The sequence below is a fragment of the Oncorhynchus clarkii genome, chromosome 30 (genome assembly GCF_045791955.1).
Source record: "Oncorhynchus clarkii lewisi isolate Uvic-CL-2024 chromosome 30, UVic_Ocla_1.0, whole genome shotgun sequence".
Classification (NCBI taxonomy): domain Eukaryota; kingdom Metazoa; phylum Chordata; class Actinopteri; order Salmoniformes; family Salmonidae; genus Oncorhynchus; species Oncorhynchus clarkii.
Window position 1 is genome coordinate 14,620,422 of NC_092176.1, and position 21,804 is coordinate 14,642,225.

At 45.3% G+C, this 21,804-nt stretch overlaps 1 protein-coding gene across 1 annotated transcript in view; it reads left to right on the forward strand.

Moving 5' to 3' along the window:
- Positions 1 to 3,757: 3,757 nt before the first annotated feature.
- LOC139389489 (peripheral-type benzodiazepine receptor-associated protein 1-like) overlaps positions 3,758 to 21,804 on the forward strand; it is an 87,457-nt gene continuing 69,410 nt past the window's right edge. Inside the window, exons 1-2 of the mRNA XM_071136318.1 lie at positions 3,758 to 3,865; positions 11,359 to 11,508. Of these exons, the coding sequence (XP_070992419.1) occupies positions 3,758 to 3,865; positions 11,359 to 11,508 (258 nt within the window). The remainder of the gene's footprint in view (positions 3,866 to 11,358; positions 11,509 to 21,804) is intronic.

Genomic DNA, 21,804 nt, shown 5'->3' on the forward strand with positions numbered 1-21,804 from the left:
ACGCTGTCCACCCTCCCCTGTCTGTCTGAGGTTAATGGGAGTAACTGGCCGCTGATTACAGCATGGTATTGGCGGGAAGCAGAGCAGACACACACTGCCAGTCTGCTGCTCATGGCACGCTGGCTGTCTGGCTGGTTCCACAGCATTTTTTAATTCTGACTAGAATTAATGGATTGCTAATGTGCAGTGGTGTTAAATGCTTTGTGTTTGTGTGGGGGAATTAATTCGTAGGCCCTGATCAAGTGGAGTTTCACACATTTCGAGGAATAGCTTTTTTTTCCAACACTCGGCTACTATATGATCATTCTCATTTCTTAGGGATTCATCTTAAAGTAACTGTCCAGTCAAAATCTCCCTTTTAAAAGTACACATTATATTAACTCACCCAAATAATGTTGTTCACTCTTGCTATACTCGTATGTGGATAAAAGCATAACTTGTAGGAAAAACACACAAAAAAACACCTCAAACTTGTGTCTAAAAGAGACCATTGCAAAAATGCTTGCTATTTCCTCATAGAGGATGATGTCATTAGGATGAGCTGGCCAATTAGAGGTCTACTCGTATGAATATATTTAATGAGCGGTATACGACCACACCATTGTAAGGGGTGCGTAACTGATGGCAGGGAAGTCAAACGCAGGAGAGCAGGACTTGGTGAATAGCCGGAGCAGTTTAATATATAAAACTAACGGCATACAAAACAACAAACACATGGGTACAAAACCCGTAGCGCACCAGTAACACATAGCACGAGTACATACAAAATAAACAATTCCCGACAAGGACATGGGGGGGAAACAGAGGGAAAATATACAATACGTAATTAGGGAATTGAAACCAGGTGTGTGTGAAAACAAGACAAAACAAATGGAACATGAAAAATGGATCGGCGATGGCTAGAAAACCGGTGACGTCGACCGCCCGAACAAGGAGAGGAACCGACTTTGGTAGAAGTCGTGACAGTGCCCACCCCTTGATGCAAAGCTCCAGCAGCGCGCAGACACCAGCCTCGGGGACGACCCGGAGGGCGAGGTGCAGGGCGATCCGGATGGAGACGGTGGAAATCCCGCAGCATAGAAGGGTCCAACACGTTCTCCTCCAGAACCCAGCATCTCTCCTCTGGACCGTACCCCTCCCAGTCCACGAGGTACTGAAGGCCCCTCGCCCGACGTCTCGAATCCAGGATGGATCGAACGGAATATGCTGGGGCCCCCTCGATGTCCAGAGGGGGTGGAGGAACATCCCGCACCTCAGATTCCTGGAGCGAGCCAGCCAAACCGCAGACCCAGCTTCCGACAGGGCAGGCGGGGGGGCAGGTTTCGGGTCGAGAGCCATACCCGGTCCCCCGGTGCGAACACCGGGACCTTGCTGCGGTGATGGTCTGCGCCAACTTTCTGATGGACATCGGCGGCGTCCCATGTTTCCTCCGCGCGCCGGAACCAGTCATGCTCCGCAGGAGCCTCGGTCTGACTCTGATGCCAATGAGCCAGAACCAGCTGATACCCCAATACACACTAGAAAGGAGAGAGGTTAGTGGAGGAGTGGCGGGAGTGGCGGGGAGTGCCCACTCCCCCAGCCGGTCCTGGCAATAAGACCTCAGAAACCTACCCACATCCTGGTTAAGTCTCTCCACCTGCCCGTTACTCTCGGGGTGAAAACCTGAGGTAAGGCTGACCGAGACCCACAGACGTTCCATGAACGCCCTCCAGACCCTCGACGTGAACTTGGGACCCTGATCAGACACTATATCTTCAGGCACCCCATAGTGCCGGAAGACGTGGGTAAACAGGGCCTCCGCAGTCTGTAGGGCCGTAGGGAGACCCGGCAAAGGGAGGAGACGACAGGACTTAGAAAAACGATCCACAACAACCAGGATCGTGGTGTTACCCAGTGAAGGTGGAAGATTGGTTATGAAATCCACCGACAGGTGCGACCATGGCCGTTGTGGAACGGGTAAGGGTTGTAACTCACCTCTGAGCAGGTGCCTAGGAGCCTTACACTGGACGCACACAGAGCAGGAGGAAACATAAACCCTTACATCCTTAGCCAAAGTGGGCCACCAGTACTTCCCACTAAGACAGCGCACCGTCCGACCGATCCCAGGATGACTAGAGAAGGGTGACGTGTGGGCCCAATAGATCAGCCAGTCGCGGACAGCAGATGGAACGTACAGACGCCCAGCTGGACACTGAGGGGGAGCGGGTTCTGCACGTGACGCCGGCTCAATGTCCGCGTCCAGCTCCCACACTACCGGCGCCACCAAGCAAGAGGCGGGGAGTATGGGAGTGGGATCCATGGGCCGCTCCTCTGTGTCATATTGCCGGGACAGTGCGTCTGCCTTAACATTCTGGGAACCTGATCTGTACGAAAGGGTGAAAACAAAACTGGTGAAAAACATGGCCCACCTTGCCTGGCGAGGGTTCAGTCTCCTCGCTGCCTGGATGTACTCCAGATTGCGGTGGTCAGTCCAGATGAGAAAAGGGTGTTTAGCCCCCTCAAGCCAATGTCTCCACGCCTTCAAAGCCTTGACCACAGCCAACAGCTCCCGGTCCCCCACGTCATAGTTTCGCTGCTTCGGTGGCGTACCCGAGCCCTGAGAGAGCACTGCTTCTATCCCGGCCTCGGACGCGTCCACCTCCACTATGAACGCCAAAGAGGGATCCGGATGGGCCAGCATGGGCGCCGAGATAAACAGAGCCCTTAGTTGCCCAAAAGCCCTGTCCGCCTCAACTGACCACTGCAGACATACAGGACCCCCCTTCAGCAGTGAGGTAATGGGAGCAGCCACCTGACCAAAAACCCCGGATAAATCTCCGGTAGTAATTGGCAAACCCTAAAAATCGCTGCACCTCCTTTACCGTGGTGGGAGTCGGTCAATTACGTACGGCTGAAATGCGGTCACTCTCCATCTCCACCCCTGATGTGGAAATGCGATACCCTAGGAAGGAGACGGCCTGCTGAAAGAACAGGCTTTTCTCAGCCTTGACGTACAGGTGATGCTCCAATAGTCGTCCAAGTACCCTGCACACCAAAGACACATGCTCGGCGCGTGTAGCGGAGTATATCAGAATGTCATCGATATACACCACTACACCCTGCCCATGCAGGTCCCTAAAAATCTTGTCTACAAAGAATTGGAAGACTGATGGAGCATTCATCAACCCATACGGCATGATGAGGTACTCATTATGCCCTGAGGTGGTACTAAACGCCGTCTTCCACTCGTCTCCCTCCCGGATACGCACCAGGTGGTATGCGCTCATGAGACCCAGTTTTGTGAAGAAGCGCGCCCAGTGCATTGACTCAATCGCCGTGGCGATAAGAGGTAGCGGGTAACTGTACCTCACTGTGATTTGATTGAGACCTCGACAATCAATGCACGGGCGCAGACCTCCATCCTTCTTCACAAAAAAGAAACTCTAAGAGACGGGTGAAGTGGAGGACCGAATGTGCCCCTGACGCAGGGATTCTGAGACATATGTCTCCATAGCCACCGTCTCCGCATGCGACGGGATACACGTGACTCCTGGGAAGTGCAGCGTCTACCAGGAGATTTATTGCATAATCCCCCCGTCAATGGGGTGGTAATTGAGTCGCCTTCTTTTTACAGAAGGCGAGAGCCAAATCTGCATATTCGGGGGGATGCGCACAGTGGAGACCTGGTCTGGACTTTCCACCATAGTAGCACCAACGGAAACCCCTACACACCTCCACGAGCACTCTCGTGACCACCCTGTGAGAGCCCTCTGTTGCCATGACGAGCCAACCAGGGAAGGCTCAGTACCATGGGAAACGCAGGAGAGTCAATGAGAAAGAAACGGATTCTCTCCTCGTGACTCCCCTGCATCACCATGGCCAGGGAGTTAGTGGCTTCCCTGATTAGCCCGGACCCTAATGGTCGACTATCCAGAGCGTGTACGGGGAAAGGTCTAACCACAGGAATAATGGGGATCGCTAAACTAAGAGCGAGCACTCTGTCAATAAAATTCCCATCACACTCCCCGGGAAGGGCGAGACGCATCCCACTGGGACCGGTTGCAGGAGGAGTGAGTAGTGGAGGTTCGGGTTGCGTTGTTGAAGGCGCTGGAGGACCTCCCTGTCTGTCCCAACGGTCCAGGGTCTGGATAACTTGATCCATGATGGCGCTGAGATGGTGGATTACTTTCGCTTGCTTTTGGATGCGGTCCTCAACCCCTATACCAGGGGCACCTGTTCCTGCTGACTCCATAAGTGGTCGGGAATTCTGTAAGGGGTGCGTAACTGGTGGCAGGGAAGTCAAACACAGGAGAGCAGGACTTGGTGAATAGCCGGAGCAGTTTAATATACTGTATAAAACTAACTGCATACAAAACAACAAACACATGGGTACAAAACCCGTCGCGCACCAGTAACACATAGCACAAGTACTTACAAAATAAACAATTCCCGACAAGGACATGGGGGGGAAACAGAGGGAAAATATACAACATGTAATTAGGGAATTGAAACCAGGTGTGTGTGAAAACAAGACAAAACAAATGGAACATTAAAAATGGATCGGCGATGGCTAGAAGACCGGTGACGTCGACCGCCGAACACCGCCCGAACAAGGAGAGGAACTGACTTCGGCAGAAGTCGTGACAACCATTCTGTTTTTGGGGTACTACCACACCCTTCCAACCCTTCACTCATATTGTCATTAATTACAAGTCATAGAAATCTGTAAACACTGGACAGTTACTTTAACCATTTGTTTGGTAGGCTCTCTTCAGGGATGCAGTGTCTGTAATGTGGATTCTATGGGTTGGGTATAAGCCTCCTCTCCCGTCTCCAGTCTCCATGCACAAGTCACAATGAGCAGGGGCACAGGGTAATTTCATAAAGAATCTCTAATAAGATGGATTGAATCAGCCTTGTTCTGGCTAAAATGAATTAAAAAGATAGACATGACATACAGACTCCTAAATTGAGTCATTATACCTGCTGAACTCGAGCTATTTCAACAAGTAAATATTTACTAACCCTGGGCCACAGTCCAGGTTGAGCTCTGTACAAATGGTCCTCCACTGGAAATCAAATGGAGAATTTGATTGAGCCTGCCTGAGCCAGAAATGCATATACAGTGCTGCGTTAAAGTATGTGAACCACTTGTGCATTTACAGATTTTTTAAATGTTTTTACCATGAAATCTTCATTTAATCAGAACCAGTCTTTTTGATCTGACATAACAGGTTTATATTTACCAATACCATGTTGGTGTAGAGGAAATCATGTTTGTAGTATAATTAAGTTTAATCATGTTTGTAGTAAAAAAAATAAAGGAGTTAGTGCAGGTGCAAAAATAAGTGAACCCCAAGTTGCGTTGGTTAAATCAAGTAGGTAAGTAGAATCAGGTGGGTAAATAATTGGGTACCAAATGAACCAATCAAAGGAGAGATCGTTAGGAAAGAGTTTGGGCGGGACTCTGATAAATAGAGATAAGAAACCTGGGTAGTTTGGTGTGACCCATCCATGTGAATGCAAAGCACATCATGCCGAGAGGAAAGGAGATCTCAGAGCACATGAGTAGTGAGAGCACACCAGTAGTGAGAGCACACCAGTAGTGAGAGCACACCAGTAGTGAGAGCACACCAGTAGTGAGAGCACACCAGTAGTGAGAGCACATCAGTAGTGAGAGCACATCAGTCTGGGGAAGGCTATACAATCATCTCAAAAGGATTTGATCTCCATCAGTCCACTGTGAGGCAAATAATTTACATTTAACATGACAGCAACTTGGCCTGGAAGTGGACGCCCTTCCAAAATATTCCCAAGAACCACAAGAGCAATAATAAATCAGGTAAAAGCCAACCCAAACATAACATCTAGAGATTTGTAGTCCTCCCTTGCTGCACCTCTGGTAACTGTGCATGCTTCAACAACAATAACAACACTGAATCGAAATGCCATTCATGGGAGGGTTGCTAGGAAGAAGCCTCTGCTGTCAAAAAAGAACCAAACTGCCCATCTTAACTTTGCGAGAGACCACCTGGACAAACCTGAAGGTTTGTGGAAGTCTATTCTCTGTACCGATGAGTCCAATATTGACCTTTTTGATCACAATCAACACCGCTATTTTTGGCGAAAACCCAACACTGCCTACCACCATAATAACCTTTTCCCAACAGTCAAGCATGGTGATGGGAGTGACAAGATCTGGGGCTGCTTTTCCTCCTCTGGACCTGGACGACTCCACATCATTAAGGGAAGGTTAAGGTTAAAGTCAAGGAGCTAAAGCTGGGGATGAAAATGGGTCTTCCAACAAGACAACGACCCAAAAGATTCAAGAAAATCTACCAAACAATGGCTCAGGAAAAATGAGATTGTGTTTTGGATTGGCCAAGTCAAAGTCCTGACCTAAATCCAATCGAGATGCTGCGGCAGGACCTGAAGCAGCCAGTTCATACCAGACATTCCTCCTATGAGGAGGAGTGGGCAAAAATCCCTCAAAACAGATGTCAGAGACTGATTAGTGGCTATAGGAGACGTTTAATCCAAGTTATCACAGCTAATGGAGGTGCCACAAGCTATTGACTGAAGGGGTTCACACATTTTTGCACATATCAAATCTGAGTTTCTGTTAAACCACTTTCGTTAAATAAACAATGAAAATATATATATTTTTTGTTTCTGTCATTTACTTGGAATGTCTTTATTACGAATTGGGGTTTAGATAAGGATTTAATGTTTATTTAAATATTTTTAGGCAAAATAATGACCAGGCCTGTAGGGATCACATAGTTTCAAGCAGCACTGTACATATTGATCTTGATATAGCGTGTCTTTGACTTAATGCATTCTGATTAAGGTATATAGGGAGACCTACCCTTCAGTCCTGGCAATCACAGTTGACAGAATCATTTTTCCTTATGGCCCAGAAATACATCCCTTGCCTATTGCCTACACTTACAGTGAGTGAGTGCTACACTACCTTTCAACAAAAATGCACTTATGAATCATTCCTGAACATATAAATGTTCTCAACTACATTTCAGGTTTTCCATGAATGTGGCTACTGACAAGCATAAGTATCTGATGAAAAAACACAAGTCAGTGTTGCTCAAATTTATGGAGCAATTATAGAGCAGAAATGTTTCATCTCAAGGCTATTGGACAGGGGCATGCGGCGGGGTAAGATCAACCTGGGTCCAGATGTCTGTTTGTGTTACGGAGGTAGGCGAGCTGCCTCCTGCCAAAAGAAACAAACACTAATTGCCCGTTGGCCTCTGATTGGAGATGTGCAGCTGGGGACGAGTGGTAAAAATATCCCTGCCTGTTCCATACACATGAGCGGCAGGCAGGCATACAGCACCATTGCATTTGTATGTAGTGCCAGAGGATGGCACCAGCACAGACATCTTCCGGCCATTTCCACAAATGTCAGGGCAGAGGAGGGAGCGACACCAACACTGGGGCCGGTAAATTGCCAGCAACCCCTTAGGGTGAGCTGCTCCATATGGACTGGCCTACTGAACCATCGTCCTCTAAACACTGGGAGGGAATGTCACATATAAACAGCAAAGCTGCTGGTGTCATGACACGGTAGTGTTGTGTTTCTGTCCCCAGCTAGCTAAAGCCAGGCTGTGTTCCCATGATGTAGGCATTTCCCCCTCTCCCATGCAGAGATGGCCTTCCCCGGCTGGCCTGCCCTGGCTGAGTCGAGTTACAGCTCTTTCTCTAGTCTATGACACAGAAGCAGCATCTGGTTCCACCTGACTGAAATCATGAATAATTCAAGAGGGCATTATTATTTTGAGCTAGCTTCACTGGCTTGGCAATAATAAGTAGTTTAGCTACTGCTATCATCACCGCCTGCTAAGTGGTCCAACATGGAGAGAGGATGTTATTTTACCACGTCGTTGGCAACTTATACTTGTGTGGGTTTGTAAGAATTAGGTTGAGTGAGTGTTGCGGTGCTTTGTTACCTAGATATATAGATGTTTCCTTTGCCTGGTGTTGGAATGGAAGGAATTGTATGTCAACAGTCTTGGGCCATCTGTGTGTTTGTGGTTTGCTTTCCTACCTTCATATCTCTGTCCCTGAGCTCAGTATTGTACAGTATGTTTCAGTTTATGTTTTATGGACAATATCTGCATGATGTTCCAAGCATGTTACAGACATGACCTAGTGTTATCCATGAACAACAAATATGATTTTTTTCTTAGCCTGCAGTAGACCTACATCTATGTAGATTATGCCTTCATGAAAAATTGCTTACTATTTCTCCTTTAGTGAGCTTTTGCTTGTCTCTCTCTGTGTGTGTGTGTCTGTCTGTCTGTCTGTCTGTCTGTCTGTCTGTCTGTCTGTGTGTGTTAGCATGTATAGTCCGATCTCTTTAGAGCTGTATGTTTGCTCAAGGCAACAGATGTGCAGCTGGTCTAGTCTACACTCAACCCTTTGTATCCTGTAACTGGAGCCTTACTGGAGCATCAGGGGGAAAAGTGCTCATAATTAACCCAGCATCAGCAGCAGGACAGGTTGTTTTTCCACTCAGACCACCTGCTAGTCCTGTTCTGAGTTACTCTATAACCCACTGGGCGGACACAGGGAAACTAACATGGTGAATAGTGTAGCTACAGTGCCTTGCGAAAGTATTCGGCCCCCTTGAACTTTGCGACCTTTTGCCACATTTCAGGCTTCAAACATAAAGATATAAAACTGTATTTTTTTGTGAAGAATCAACAACAAGTGGGACACAATCATGAAGTGGAACGACATTTATTGGATATTTCAAACTTTTCTAACAAATCAAAAACTGAAAAATTGGGCGTGCAAAATTATTCAGCCCCCTTAAGTTAATACTTTGTAGCGCCACCTTTTGCTGCGATTACAGCTGTAAGTCGCTTGGGGTATGTCTCTATCAGTTTTGCACATCGAGAGACTGACATTTTTTCCCATTCCTCCTTGCAAAACAGCTCGAGCTCAGTGAGGTTGGATGGAGAGCATTTGTAAACAGCAGTTTTCAGTTCTTTCCACAGATTCTCGATTGGATTCAGGTCTGGACTTTGACTTGGCCATTCTAACACCTGGATATGTTTATTTTTGAACCATTCCATTGTAGATTTTGCTTTATGTTTTGGATCATTGTCTTGTTGGAAGACAAATCTCCGTCCCAGTCTCAGGTCTTTTGCAGACTCCATCAGGTTTTCTTCCAGAATGATCCTGTATTTGGCTCCATCCATCTTCCCATCAATTTTAACCATCTTCCCTATCCCTGCTGAAGAAAAGCAGGCCCAAACCATGATGCTGCCACCACCATGTTTGACAGTGGGGATGGTGTGTTCAGCTGTGTTGCTTTCACGCCAAACATAACGTTTTTCATTGTTGCCAAAAAGTTCAATTTTGGTTTCATCTGACCAGAGCACCTTCTTCCACATGTTTGGTGTGTCTCCCAGGTGGCTTGTGGCAAACTTTAAATGACACTTTTTATGGATATCTTTAAGAAATGGCTTTCTTCTTGCCACTCTTCCATAAAGGCCAGATTTGTGCAATATACGACTGATTGTTGTCCTATGGACAGAGTCTCCCACCTCAGCTGTAGATCTCTGCAGTTCATCCAGAGTGATCATGGGCCTCTTGGCTCTTGATCAGTCTTCTCCTTGTATGAGCTGAAAGTTTAGAGGGACGGCCAGGTCTTGGTAGATTTGCAGTGGTCTGATACTCCTTCCATTTCAATATTATTGCTTGCACAGTGCTCCTTGGGATGTTTAAAGCTTGGGAAATCTTTTTGTATCCAAATCCGGCTTTAAACTTCTTCACAACAGTATCTCGGACCTGCCTGGTGTGTTCCTTGTTCTTCATGATGCTCTCTGCGCTTTTAACGGACCTCTGAGACTATCACAGTGCAGGTGCATTTATACGGAGACTTGATTACACACAGGTGGATTGTATTTATCATCATTAGTCATTTAGGTCAACATTGGATCATTCAGAGATCCTCACTGAACTTCTGGAGAGAGTTTGCTGCACTGAAAGTAAAGGGGCTGAATAATTTTGCACGCCCAATTTTTCAGTTTTTGATTTGTTAAAAAAGTTTAAAATATCCAATAAATGTCGTTCCACGTCATGATTGTGTCCCACTTGTTGTTGATTCTTCACAAAAAAATACAGTTTTATATCTTTATGTTTGAAGCCTGAAATGTGGCAAAAGGTCGCAAAGTTCAAGGGGGCCGAATACTTTCTGTATATACTGTACATACTGTATATGTCAGCAACACTCGACTGTAACATCTTAGAAAAAGAACAGGAACTTCGCATGAATATGAACAGCGTGGGCTATACTAAAATAGGGTAAAAACGATAATACATTTTGAACAGATTATGATAAAGACATTAGGTTTGGACCATTGGTTTTCTTAGGGTGTTATCTATCTACCCAATTGGTCAATAGATGCGTTTTTGACTGGACACCTTAAACATTAGCAACGTTTTGTGTAAGTTGAATAGATGCTTATAGGCAGGTCATAACCTAGCTGAGGAACGCTCAACTCCGTTATCTTTTATTAAGGTGGGGGTGAGTATTGATAACTGGCCGCACAATTTGCTACCAACAACATTGAATCACCATCAGTCGATAAAAATGTCAATTCTGAAAACCTTTACCAGTACATATGTTTGTCCTGTACATCTCTGGGCCTTCCACAGGGTTCTGAAATTCGTACTTTTAATAAAAACATATAGAATACAACCACTGACTTTTTCCTAATTTTGTTGCTCAACTGGAGACGTTCTACAGCAGGGGGGGAAACTCCTTCCATGGAGGGCCTAGTGTCTGCAAGTTTTTGATTTGAACTTTTAATGAAGCCCTAGACAACCAGGTGTGTGGAGTTACTTACTAATTAGTGACCTTAATTCATCAATAAAGTACAAGGGAGGAGCGAAAACCTGCAGACACTCTGCCCTCCGTGGAATGAGTTTGACAGCTGTGTTCTACAATATGTAAACAGAGATTCAGTTGGTACAAGCGCATTTGCGCTGAGTTGAGCAACACAAATGAGGAAAAAGTCAGTAGTATTTGAAAAAGGTTTATATTAAAAGAATGAATTTGAACACCCTGTGGAAGGACCGCAGTTACAAAGGGACAGGTTAGCGGTTTCAGATTATTATTATTATTATTTTTACAAGTATCAACTGATGGTGACTAAATGTTGTTGCTAGTAAATTGCGCGACCAGTTAATATAACATATTATTAATATTAAACTTAGTCTCAAAATAAGAGAATGGAGTTGAGCGTTCCTCAGCTAGTCATAACCATTTCAGGTCATTGATAATGACTCGCTGAAATAATTCAGTTGACCATGACAGCATTTTAAACTTATCTCGTGTTTACTCCACAGTTGAGAAAGGAAGTTGTGCCCCTCCACTTCCCAGACGTAGCGCCCCAGTGTCAGCGGGGGGAGAGACTATGTCTTCTAGAGGACAACAATAGAGCCCTGAAACTGAAGCCTGGGGCTTTCAACCAACACAAGCTACAACATATACTGCTGGTGAGTCATTGACTCTCTATCTATCTGAGGCTGTAGTGGTGGATATTATTTTCAGTGGCAAGAGGCTGCAGTCTTCTTGGCAAGGTAAGGCCGTCAGAAGCTGTATTTTCCCCCTTTGTATCCCTGCTCTGGACTGTGAACCATAAATAATTGTTCCTAAAGCTAGACTGCTAAAGATTTAAATAAGTTGACTGTCTGTTCAGTTGTCTGTTAGGAGTAGTAGGCTGACGGATTCATTGGGGACAGTTTGAATAGTCACTGGTGATGTCACTGGTGATGTCACTGGTGATGTCACTGGTGATGTCACTGCTGCTGATGGACAAAGCTTTACGATGTTGTGGCTCCAGACCCAACCTCTGAAGCCTAATAAAAATCCTCTATGCAAAAACTAGTCTCAAGAAAGTGAAGGCTAAAGATCTGTTTGGAAGCCACAGTCTACTACTCTCTTTATTTAGCCAACAGTTTCCTGCCCTGACAAGTGGAAGCTGCAGTAGCCGACTACGCTAGCCATGCTACTGGCCTGGTATGCAGCAGGGCAATGGCATTGGGACTAAACAGGTTGTTGGAGGGGGGCAGGCATGTTATGTATCCTCCAGTCCTCAGGCTGATCCCAAGCTGTGTCTTCACAGCGGAGACTGCTTGTAATTCCCCAGGCTTCCCCTGATGTCTTCATGTTGTTTAATATGAATGAGCTACATCGATTAGCTCTCAGGGCACTGCTTGTGTTGAGGGGATGGGAATTAGCTGTGTGTGTGTGCACGTGTGTGTGATTTTATAACTTGCTGTACTGTTACTTTGAAATCTTGAATGATAGCTAGATTGGTGTATAACTGTTTCTTGTCAGTGGATGTTTGTACTATCAGTTTGATTTCTCTGTTTGTAAGATTCCACCAATTGCGTGTGCTGAATAGAAATTGAGAAAAGGTCTGAACAGCTTTCAAGGTTATTCACAAACTTGAATAGTGTTGAGATATAATGAGATATTGTTGTGGCAGCTACAGTCTAAGGGTGTGAGGTCGGTGGTTCTGTGTGTTGTTTGCAAAGACAGGAAGGTGTTAAATTGTATTTTTCAATTCTCAGCTATGTGATACTTAGCCTTCAAAGAAATAGTCTGTCTTTTCACCATTCTTCTGTCAGCTATTTAATCCCACTGCCGAATCAAACTAAATTATTTTGAACACATTCTTGGCCCAAGACTCATGTAATATTCAGTTGAAACCTCATTCTCCTAGCTTCTAACGAGCAATGTAAATTTGGCCAATGTTATAAAACATGACTTTTACCCACAATATATAGCGCTAGAGAAAGCTGTCCAGCAGGCTATTAACCGCCAGCCAGGTGTTGTCTTAATTTGTTCTGTGATTGTCTTGTTTCGGTGACATGGTTAGACGAGCTCTGGTCGCCCCCTCTACCTGGAAGTTGCTATGAAACGAGTGCTTCTGAAGTCAACTTACATCCTATAATTTCATTAAGCTGTTTTGCATTTCTCAGTCAACAGAGAAATGGGATGGGAGGAACAGGAAAGAGACAAGGGGAGGGATGTTAGTCCCCTGAAGTGAGAGAACTGCAGATTATGGTTTCTGAAATGATTGTCGTGGCATCGGTAATTACTGATACTGGATGCTCCCATGGAAGACTGAGTGAAGTGGTAATGAAAAACTAACAGAGCGTGAGGTACTTCAGTAGCAAGCCCCATTAGCCTCCAACTCTGTTATCTTCTAATGGAGATACAATCAGCAAAGCCACAGATTCATGTTAGAAAAGGTACCACTTTTCATGTACATGGCTGTCTGCTGACATTAACATGTGACCACCAGAAAACATTCCTGTCATGTTTAATGCTAGCTCGATAAGGAAGGATGTCCTGTGTATATTTTATTTTTTGGCAATAAACAAAAACGTACATAGACAAAAACAATAGACATGTACATACATACATTTCTAGCAACATGAATGACATCACACTTGCTTACACCCACATGTTCCCACCGTATCCACACCCACTGTTATTTTTAATGCTTGTAAGACTGCCCCATATGATTTCAAACTGTGTTATGTTTGTCTATAGACAGATTTTCTTTCAATATTTAAATTAAGCATTTGATTCTTCCATTCTCTACTCCAATGTTTAACTTCCAGTATTTAAGTAATAGCTTCTTTAATATTGTCCAACCCATTGCCATGTCTGGAAATAGACAGATTAAAGAATGTCTTTGGTGGGTTAATTGGTATTTACAAAAAATAAACATTTGGGAGCCATGCCATTCTAAAGAGATGTATTCTACCTGGAAGATTTATGGGGAGATTGTTTCATTTAGTTAGATCTGCTTTCATGCTGTTGAGTAATGGGAGAAAGTTATCTTAACATGTTTGTCACTTATTAAGCATCCTGTGTATTTAATCTTTTTTTTGTGGTCCACTTAAAGGATTGCTGTCGATCAAGTGTCAAACTCATTCCACGGAGGGCCAAGTGGCTGTGGGTTTTCGCTCCACCCTTGTACTTGATTGAGGAATTAAAGTCACTAATTACTAAGGAACTCCCCTCAAGTGGTTGTCTAAGTCTTAATTGAAAGTTAAAGATAAATAAGAAATAAAACTTGTGTACGCTAAGCCCTCCATGGTATGAGGTTGACACCCCTGCTGTAGATCATGAGTTATTATTTGTGTTTTTCCCATTGCCATCACATTCATTTTATATCCTGAGATAAGAGAGTATTCACAGAATATTTTTAACAAGGGGGGCATTGGGTTTTCTATTTTAGACGCTTGACGCGCTGCAAGCTCTCATTGGTTTTTATGAACATACTAACCCACATGGGTGATTGAAAGATGAACAAAGTCCACACTCCAGTCCAGTTGGTGGCGGTAATGCACGTTAAAGTTGGTTGCCAACAGCCATATAAAATCCACAGATGAAGAAGAAGCAGGATGACCTAGGAGAGATGAATAAAAGAGATGAATGAAAGAAAACGAACTAAAACGTGGTCAAAGGACCACATTTGGGAAACCCTGAACTAGCTAGCTAGGTAGCTGTTTGGCTTTCAAGCATATTCACTCATTTGTTTTGTAAACAGTTAACTAGGTAGTTAGCTACCACATGTTCTTGACAAACTGTCAACAGAGTAGCTGGCAAACAACAAGACATACCAAATAATGGTCTAAAAACCATAAATAAATCAGATTTGACCGTTTAGACAAGTCGCATGGCCAGGAATCAGATTTGACCGTTTAGACAAGTCGCATGGCCAGGAATCAGATTTGACCGTTTAGACAAGTCGCATGGCCAGGAATCAGATTTGACCGTTTAGACAAGTCGCATGGCCAGGAATCAGATTTGACCGTTTAGACAAGTCGCATGGCCAGGAATCAGATTTGACCGTTTAGACAAGTCGCATGGCCAGGAATCAGATTTGTACCTGACTTCAAACCACCTACAAAGGTGGCTGGAAATGTGGCTTGACAGATCTGATTTGAATCGGATAGGATTTGAATCGGATATGCCACAAATTGGATTTGAGTCACAACTGGCATTGTGAACAAGGCATAAGAGCATGTCAGTCTCACAGTAATCACACTACTACTACTGCTCACAATCATGTCCATCATCAACCTCTGAATAACTCCCCATGATAAAGCAACAGTTAAGAATGCAAAGGAAGGAGGATTCCTGTCTGAAAGGCACCCAGTTGTCTACAGTGGTTGTGTTTTAGAACAGGAGAACAGGGGATGGTGAAAGCGCTGACACCACTACTCTACTCAAGCAGTGACGCAGCCTGAAGGTGTGTGTGTTTCTGCTCTTCCTGTTCCACGCTCCTCTGCATTTATTCCCTCTGATCTCTCTTTATTGCGGCATCAGAACTCGAACAAACACACACAGGAATATTCAGATGGGGGTAGGGTGATGATGCTACACAATCCTCACAAAAATTGTGTGTGTGATGAAGCAGGGCAGGCTGCTGTACTGGGGGGCTGCCTCCCCATGCCCATGTTTACTTGAGTAGTAATGAAATTAGAGCGGCGTGGCGCCCACACTACAGGCCTCCACCGCTGCCGTAATTCAATTAGCCTTCTTATTAACGCTCTGGAGCAGCCGGCCAACCCAACCCAGCCAAACCGGGACCCAGGACTATGCTGCTGCTCTGTGTCTGAAGATAAACACACCATTCACTCCTTAGTACTCCTCACTGACTCTAGAACCTTTACATTCACAACATTTTTTTTCACTCTAGAATGTTCAGAATAGCGACTGCTTTGTATTCAGAACTGCCTTTGTATTCATTAATGCTTTGTGCTGTACTGGGCAGTATTAGCTGGTACTTTATGACTTTGGTTGGAACAAGGCCCATTCTTGTGTTGTAACAGGTTAAGTGCATTGCAGGAGTTGACATGTGTGCCATACTTGTACTGTACAGGGAGATAAAAGGAGAGGTTGAGTTGAGCCAGATAAAGAAAACACACATGTACACACACACACACTCAAACACACACACACAGCTAGTGCAAGAGCCTTTACCTGATTACAGTGAAGATGCTGAGATAACACTCCCCCAGGATCAGGTTCAGTTCGGCTTTGAAAGCCAACTGACATTTACTCCTGAGGTGCTGAACTGTTGCACCCTCTACAACCACTGTGATTATTATTTAACCCTGCTGATCTTCTATGAACATTTGAACATCTTGAAGAACGATCTGGCCTTAAATGGCCATGTAGTCTTATAATCTCAACCCGGCACAGCCAGAAGAGGACTACCCCTCAGAGCCTGGTTCCTCTCTAGATTTCTTCTTAGGTTCCTGCCTTTCTATGGTGTTTTCCTAGCCACCATGCGTTTACATCTGCATTGCTTGCTCTTTAGGGTTTTAAGCTGGGTTTCTGTATAAGCACTTTGTGACAACTGCTGATGTAAAAAGGGCTTTATAAACACATTTGAGTTAATTCCAGCCTGCTAATACTACAACACTGTCATGACCATACCAGAATCATTAGCTATCTGATAAAATGTACAATACTATCTATGTAGTACAATCAGTGGACGTATCAACGGTTCATGTAAAAAATCTTTGGCTTTCATTTACCTTGTGTGTGTGTATTTGTTCTAGAGAGAGTGGACAAAGTCACCACAGTGCCCATATAACTGGGTGGTAGAGTTAAAGCTCTGCTAAGTTTCTCAATCACTGTATTGAGGTTATTAAAATTTCAATCTGCTGGAGGCTCCCTTTCTTGCCTTCTCAGAATGAATGTGCCCTTTTAATAATGTAACTGGTTTTAACAAGATCGTATAACGTTCATCTAACTTTCATAAGCCTGTTAGCCCAGTGACGAATTCATGCCATGGCACCCGAGGCTATTACGGTGCCACACTTCCACAGAGAAGAGCAATGAGTAAGAGTGAGAAGCCCCTATGGAGGCTGGAGAGTGGTACTGTACATACTGTAGCGGTTTCAGGGGTTGTGTTGTGGATATGTGCCTGCGAGGTTTCTTTGTTTTTTGTTGCCAGGACCACGGACAGCAATGCGAAGTATTCCCCAGAGGCAGGACCAGGGACAGCTCAGGGGAAACTTCTAGCCAAACTGATATATCAGGAATGCTGCCAAAGCCTGATGATGATGATGATAATAATAATAATAATAATAATAATAATAATAATAAACAGGTTTAACCCTTTACTCGGACTGTATGTGTAAAACCTGCCTTACAAAGAACCCGGTACTGAAAACCCTACATTAGTGGAGAATGTGGGCAAGGCAGTGAGGATAATCACGCACCAATTTTTTTTGTTGTTGTAACAAGCGGAAACCAACCGCTTTTTATTGAAGGAACAAAGGGAGTGTCAACTGCAGATGAATATGGACATGCTGAAATCACTGTGGAGAAAATTGCTCAACAGACCGCTGGTTTACCCATCATGGCCACTCGGTATCTGCAGAAAATTATGCCAAATGATGACGTTGAGAGCGCACGGCAGAATGAGCGGCATAGCCACAGATAAAGTGGGCAGGAATACTGGCTCCATTTCTTTGTGGGGAAGCACAACAGGCGTGGTCTGATCTGGAAGCAACAGAAGCCAATGACTATGACACACTGAAGAAGGAAATATTAGCTCGGTTGGGAGTCACTGTCTCTTTGAGGGCACAGTTTTTCCATACTTGGATGTATAAACCCGAGAAGGCACCCAGGTCACAGATGTTTGACCTGGTCCACCTAGCAAAAAAATGGCTGGAGCCTGCGACCCTCGGTACTGGGGCCATCGTGGAAAGAATAGTGATTGACCACTACATCCGGGGCTTACCTTACAAGGTAAAGAAGGTTGTCAGCCAGGGCAGTCCCACCACAGTGGATGGAGTGGTGGACCTCGTTGAGAGATGTCGAGCAACTGACGAACTGCTCAAACCCAGCCGCCTGGACAGAACAACCCAGGAAAAGGGAGGCCTCAAAGAAGGAGGAAGAAAGACATCCCAACTACAGACTCCCCAGGTTTGGAAAGAAAGAACCCAAAGGGCGGGGGGGGGGGGCGTGGGCGCCCGGACCATGTTTTCCAACCTGAAGCAAAGATGAGGAATAGAGGGGTTGATATTGACACCCGGGAGTGCTACCGCTGTGGTGAAATAAGACACATCGCATGGAACTGTCCCAAGAAGGAGGAACCCATGAAGGTCGACATTTCCAATCTACACCACTGCCATGTAATTTCTGCCCATGTCTAAGCCCACCACCACCCACCGCACCTGTTGCGTACAGGTCCAAGGGAAAGAAGTAGATGCTCTTTTAGGCATGGTCTCCCTCATCATGCCTTCACTACTAACCCAGCTGAGGAAAGACTTCCGCTCCAACCATGGACATCACCTGTGTACATAGGGACACCGAAACGTGTCCAACTGCAGATGTAGAGAGGTAACCTACTGTAGGGTTGATTGAAAATCTGCCATATCCCGTGCAAGTGGGTCACGACTGTCCATATTTTCAAGAATTGTGGAAAAGACTACAGGACAAAAGGAGATGGCTGTGCCAGTAATAGGACATGCCAGGTACCATTTACATTTTCCAGTGATGAGAAAATTAAACCGCTACCAAAGAACTCCCTGTCCTATGAAAGGAAAATTAACAAATTGGTACTTACCTGCCCAACTTCCGTAGCCGACATTCGAGTTCTCCTGGGAGAAGAAGGGGAAGGAAATGACGAAGAGACAGGAAACCCAGAAGGGATAAATGGAAGAGGAGGAACAGGAAGAGCAGGGCAAGGGGCCTGGAAATTCCCCCTGAGTTAACACAGTATATGGGAAAGTTTGGTACTGCTCAGCTGAAAGACCCCACACTACAGAACACACGACAGAATGTCAAGGTAGTAGATGGTAAGTCCTGCTAATATAGTCACTTTTCCTCATTTTTCCATGATAAAAAATCTCTTATACCAGGTCACAAAGTCGAATGACATGACAGTGGAGCAGCTGTTGGTTCCAACCCTGTTTCGGCAAACAGTGCTGAGCCGGGCCCATAGCCATTTGTTGGGAGGACATATACGGAGAGAAAAAACACAACAGGTGTTACAATGTTTCTTCTGGCTGGGGGTGCAGTTTTATGCGGGTATGCAGTTTTGGTAAGGTATTGCCAGGGGTGTCCTGACTGCCAGAGAACCTCATCCCTTCCTGAAATCCATTAATCCCATTGCCAGTGATAGACATGCCATTCGATAGAATTGATATGGATTTAATTGGACCATTATCACAGTCTGCGAAAGGCTTTCAACATATATTGGTTGTGGTACATAATGCCACTAGGTATCCCGAGGCCATTCCCCTGCGTAGTGCTAACACCAAGAGCCTCGCCAAAGAGCTGCTACAGATGCTCTCCCAGGTACCCCTAGAAATCCTGATGGACTAAGGTACGGTGTTCATGTCCAAGGTGATGGGGACTGGTCTGTTGTTCCCAGTTCTCCTTTGTCACATCTAACAATCCCCTGAGCCCGTGGGAAAACAATAGCTCAAATGGTGAAAAACCAGTGGATGCCTGCTCTCTTATGGCAAACATAAAAAAATGGCAGCCGCTGATCCCAGTTTCGCCCATCCCGCTTCCTGGATCCGTCTGAGCATGGATTTCAGGGTTCTATTAAATCTCTCGACTAGGCTATCGGTCTGGGGGTGATATACAGAAGTGTGCAGTTGTTTGATTTGAAGCAATTTACATACAGTGGGGCAAAAAAGTATTTAGTCAGCCACCAATTGGGCAAGTTCTCCCACTTAAAAATATGAGAGAGGCCTGTAATTTTCATCATAGGTACACTTCAACTATGACAGACAAACCTATGACAGACCCCTCCTAGGGACGGCATGAAAGAGCACCAGTAAGCCAGTGACTCAGCCCCTATAATAGGGTTAGAGGCAGAGAATCCCAGTGGAAAGAGGGGAACCGGCCAGGCAGAGACAGCAAAAGAGCCTTTCCGTTCACCTTCACACTCCTGGGCCAGACTACACTCAATCATATGACCCACTGAAGAGATGAGTCTTCAGTAAAGACTTAAAGGTTGAGACCGAGTCTGCGTCTCTCACTTGGGTAGGCAGACCATTCCATAAAAATGGAGCTTTATAGGAGAAAGCCCTGCCTCCAGCTGTTTGCTTAGAAATTCTAGGGACAATTAGGAGGCCTGCGTCTTGTATCCGTAGCGTACGTGTTGGTATGTACAGCAGGACCAAATCAGAGAGATAGGTAGGAGCAAGGCCATGTAATGCTTTGTAGGTTAGCAGTAAAACCTTGAAATCAGCCCTAGCCTTAACAGGAAGCCAGTGTAGGGAGGCTAGCACTGGAGTAATATGATAAAAAATGTTTGGTTCTAGTCAGGATTCTAGCAGCCTTATTTAGCACTAACTGAAGTTTATTTAGTGCTTTATCCTGGTAGCCGGCAGAGATGGCCGCCTCGCTTCGCGTTCCTAGGAAACTATGCAGTTTTTTGTTTTTTTACGTGTTATTTCTTACATTAGTACCCCAGGTCATCTTAGGTTTCATTACATACAGTCGAGAAGAACTACTGAATATAAGATCAGCATCAACTCACCATCAGTACGACCAAGAATATGTTTTTCGCGACGCGGATCCTGTGTTCTGCCTTACAAACAGGACAAAGGAGTGGATCCTATGCAGCGACCCAAAAAAACGACTCCGAAAGAGAGGGAAACGAGGCGGTCTACTGGTCAGACTCCGGAGACGGGCACAGCGCGCACCACTCCCTAGCATTCTTCTTGCCAATGTCCAGTCTCTTGACAACAAGGTTGATGAAATCCGAGCAAGGGTAGCATTCCAGAGGGGCATCAGAGACTGTAACGTTCTTTGCTTCACGGAAACGTGGCTTACTGGAGAGACGCAATCCGAAGCGGTGCAGCCAACAGGTTTCTCCACGCATCGCGCAGACAGGAAAAAACATCTTTCTGGTAAAAAGAGGGGCGGGGGCGTATGCCTTATGACTAACGTGACATGGTGCGATGAAAGAAACATACAGGAACTCAAATCCTTCTGTTCACCTGATTTAGAATTCCTCACAATCAAATGTAGACCGCATTATCTACCAAGAGAATTCTCTTCGATCATAATCACAGCCGTATATATCCCCCCCCAAGCAGACACATCGATGGCTCTGAACGAACTTTATTTAACTCTCTGCAAACTGGAAACAATTTATCCGGAGGCTGCATTCATTGTAGCTGGGGATTTTAACAAGGCTAATCTGAAAACAAGACTCCCCAAATTTTATCAGCATATCGATTGCGCAACCAGGGGAAGAAAGACCTTGGACCATTGTTACTCTAACTTCCGCGACGCATATAAGGCCCTGCCCCGCCCCCCTTTCGGAAAAGCTGACCACGACTCCATTTTGTTGATCCCTGCCTACAGACAGAAACTAAAACAAGAGGCTCCCACGCTGAGGTCTGTCCAACGCTGGTCCGACCAAGCTGACTCCACACTCCAAGACTGCTTCCATCACGTGGACTGGGAGATGTTTCGTATTGCGTCAGATAACAACATTGACGAATACGCTGATTCGGTGTGCGAGTTCATTAGAACGTGCGTTGAAGATGTCGTTCCCATAGCAACGATTAAAACATTCCCTAACCAGAAACCGTGGATTGATGGCAGCATTCGTGTGAAACTGAAAGCGCGAACCACTGCTTTTAATCAGGGCAAGGTGTCTGGTAACATGACCGAATACAAACAGTGCAGCTATTCCCTCCGCAAGGCTATCAAACAAGCTAAGCGCCAGTACAGAGACAAAGTAGAATCTCAATTCAACGGCTCAGACACAAGAGGCATGT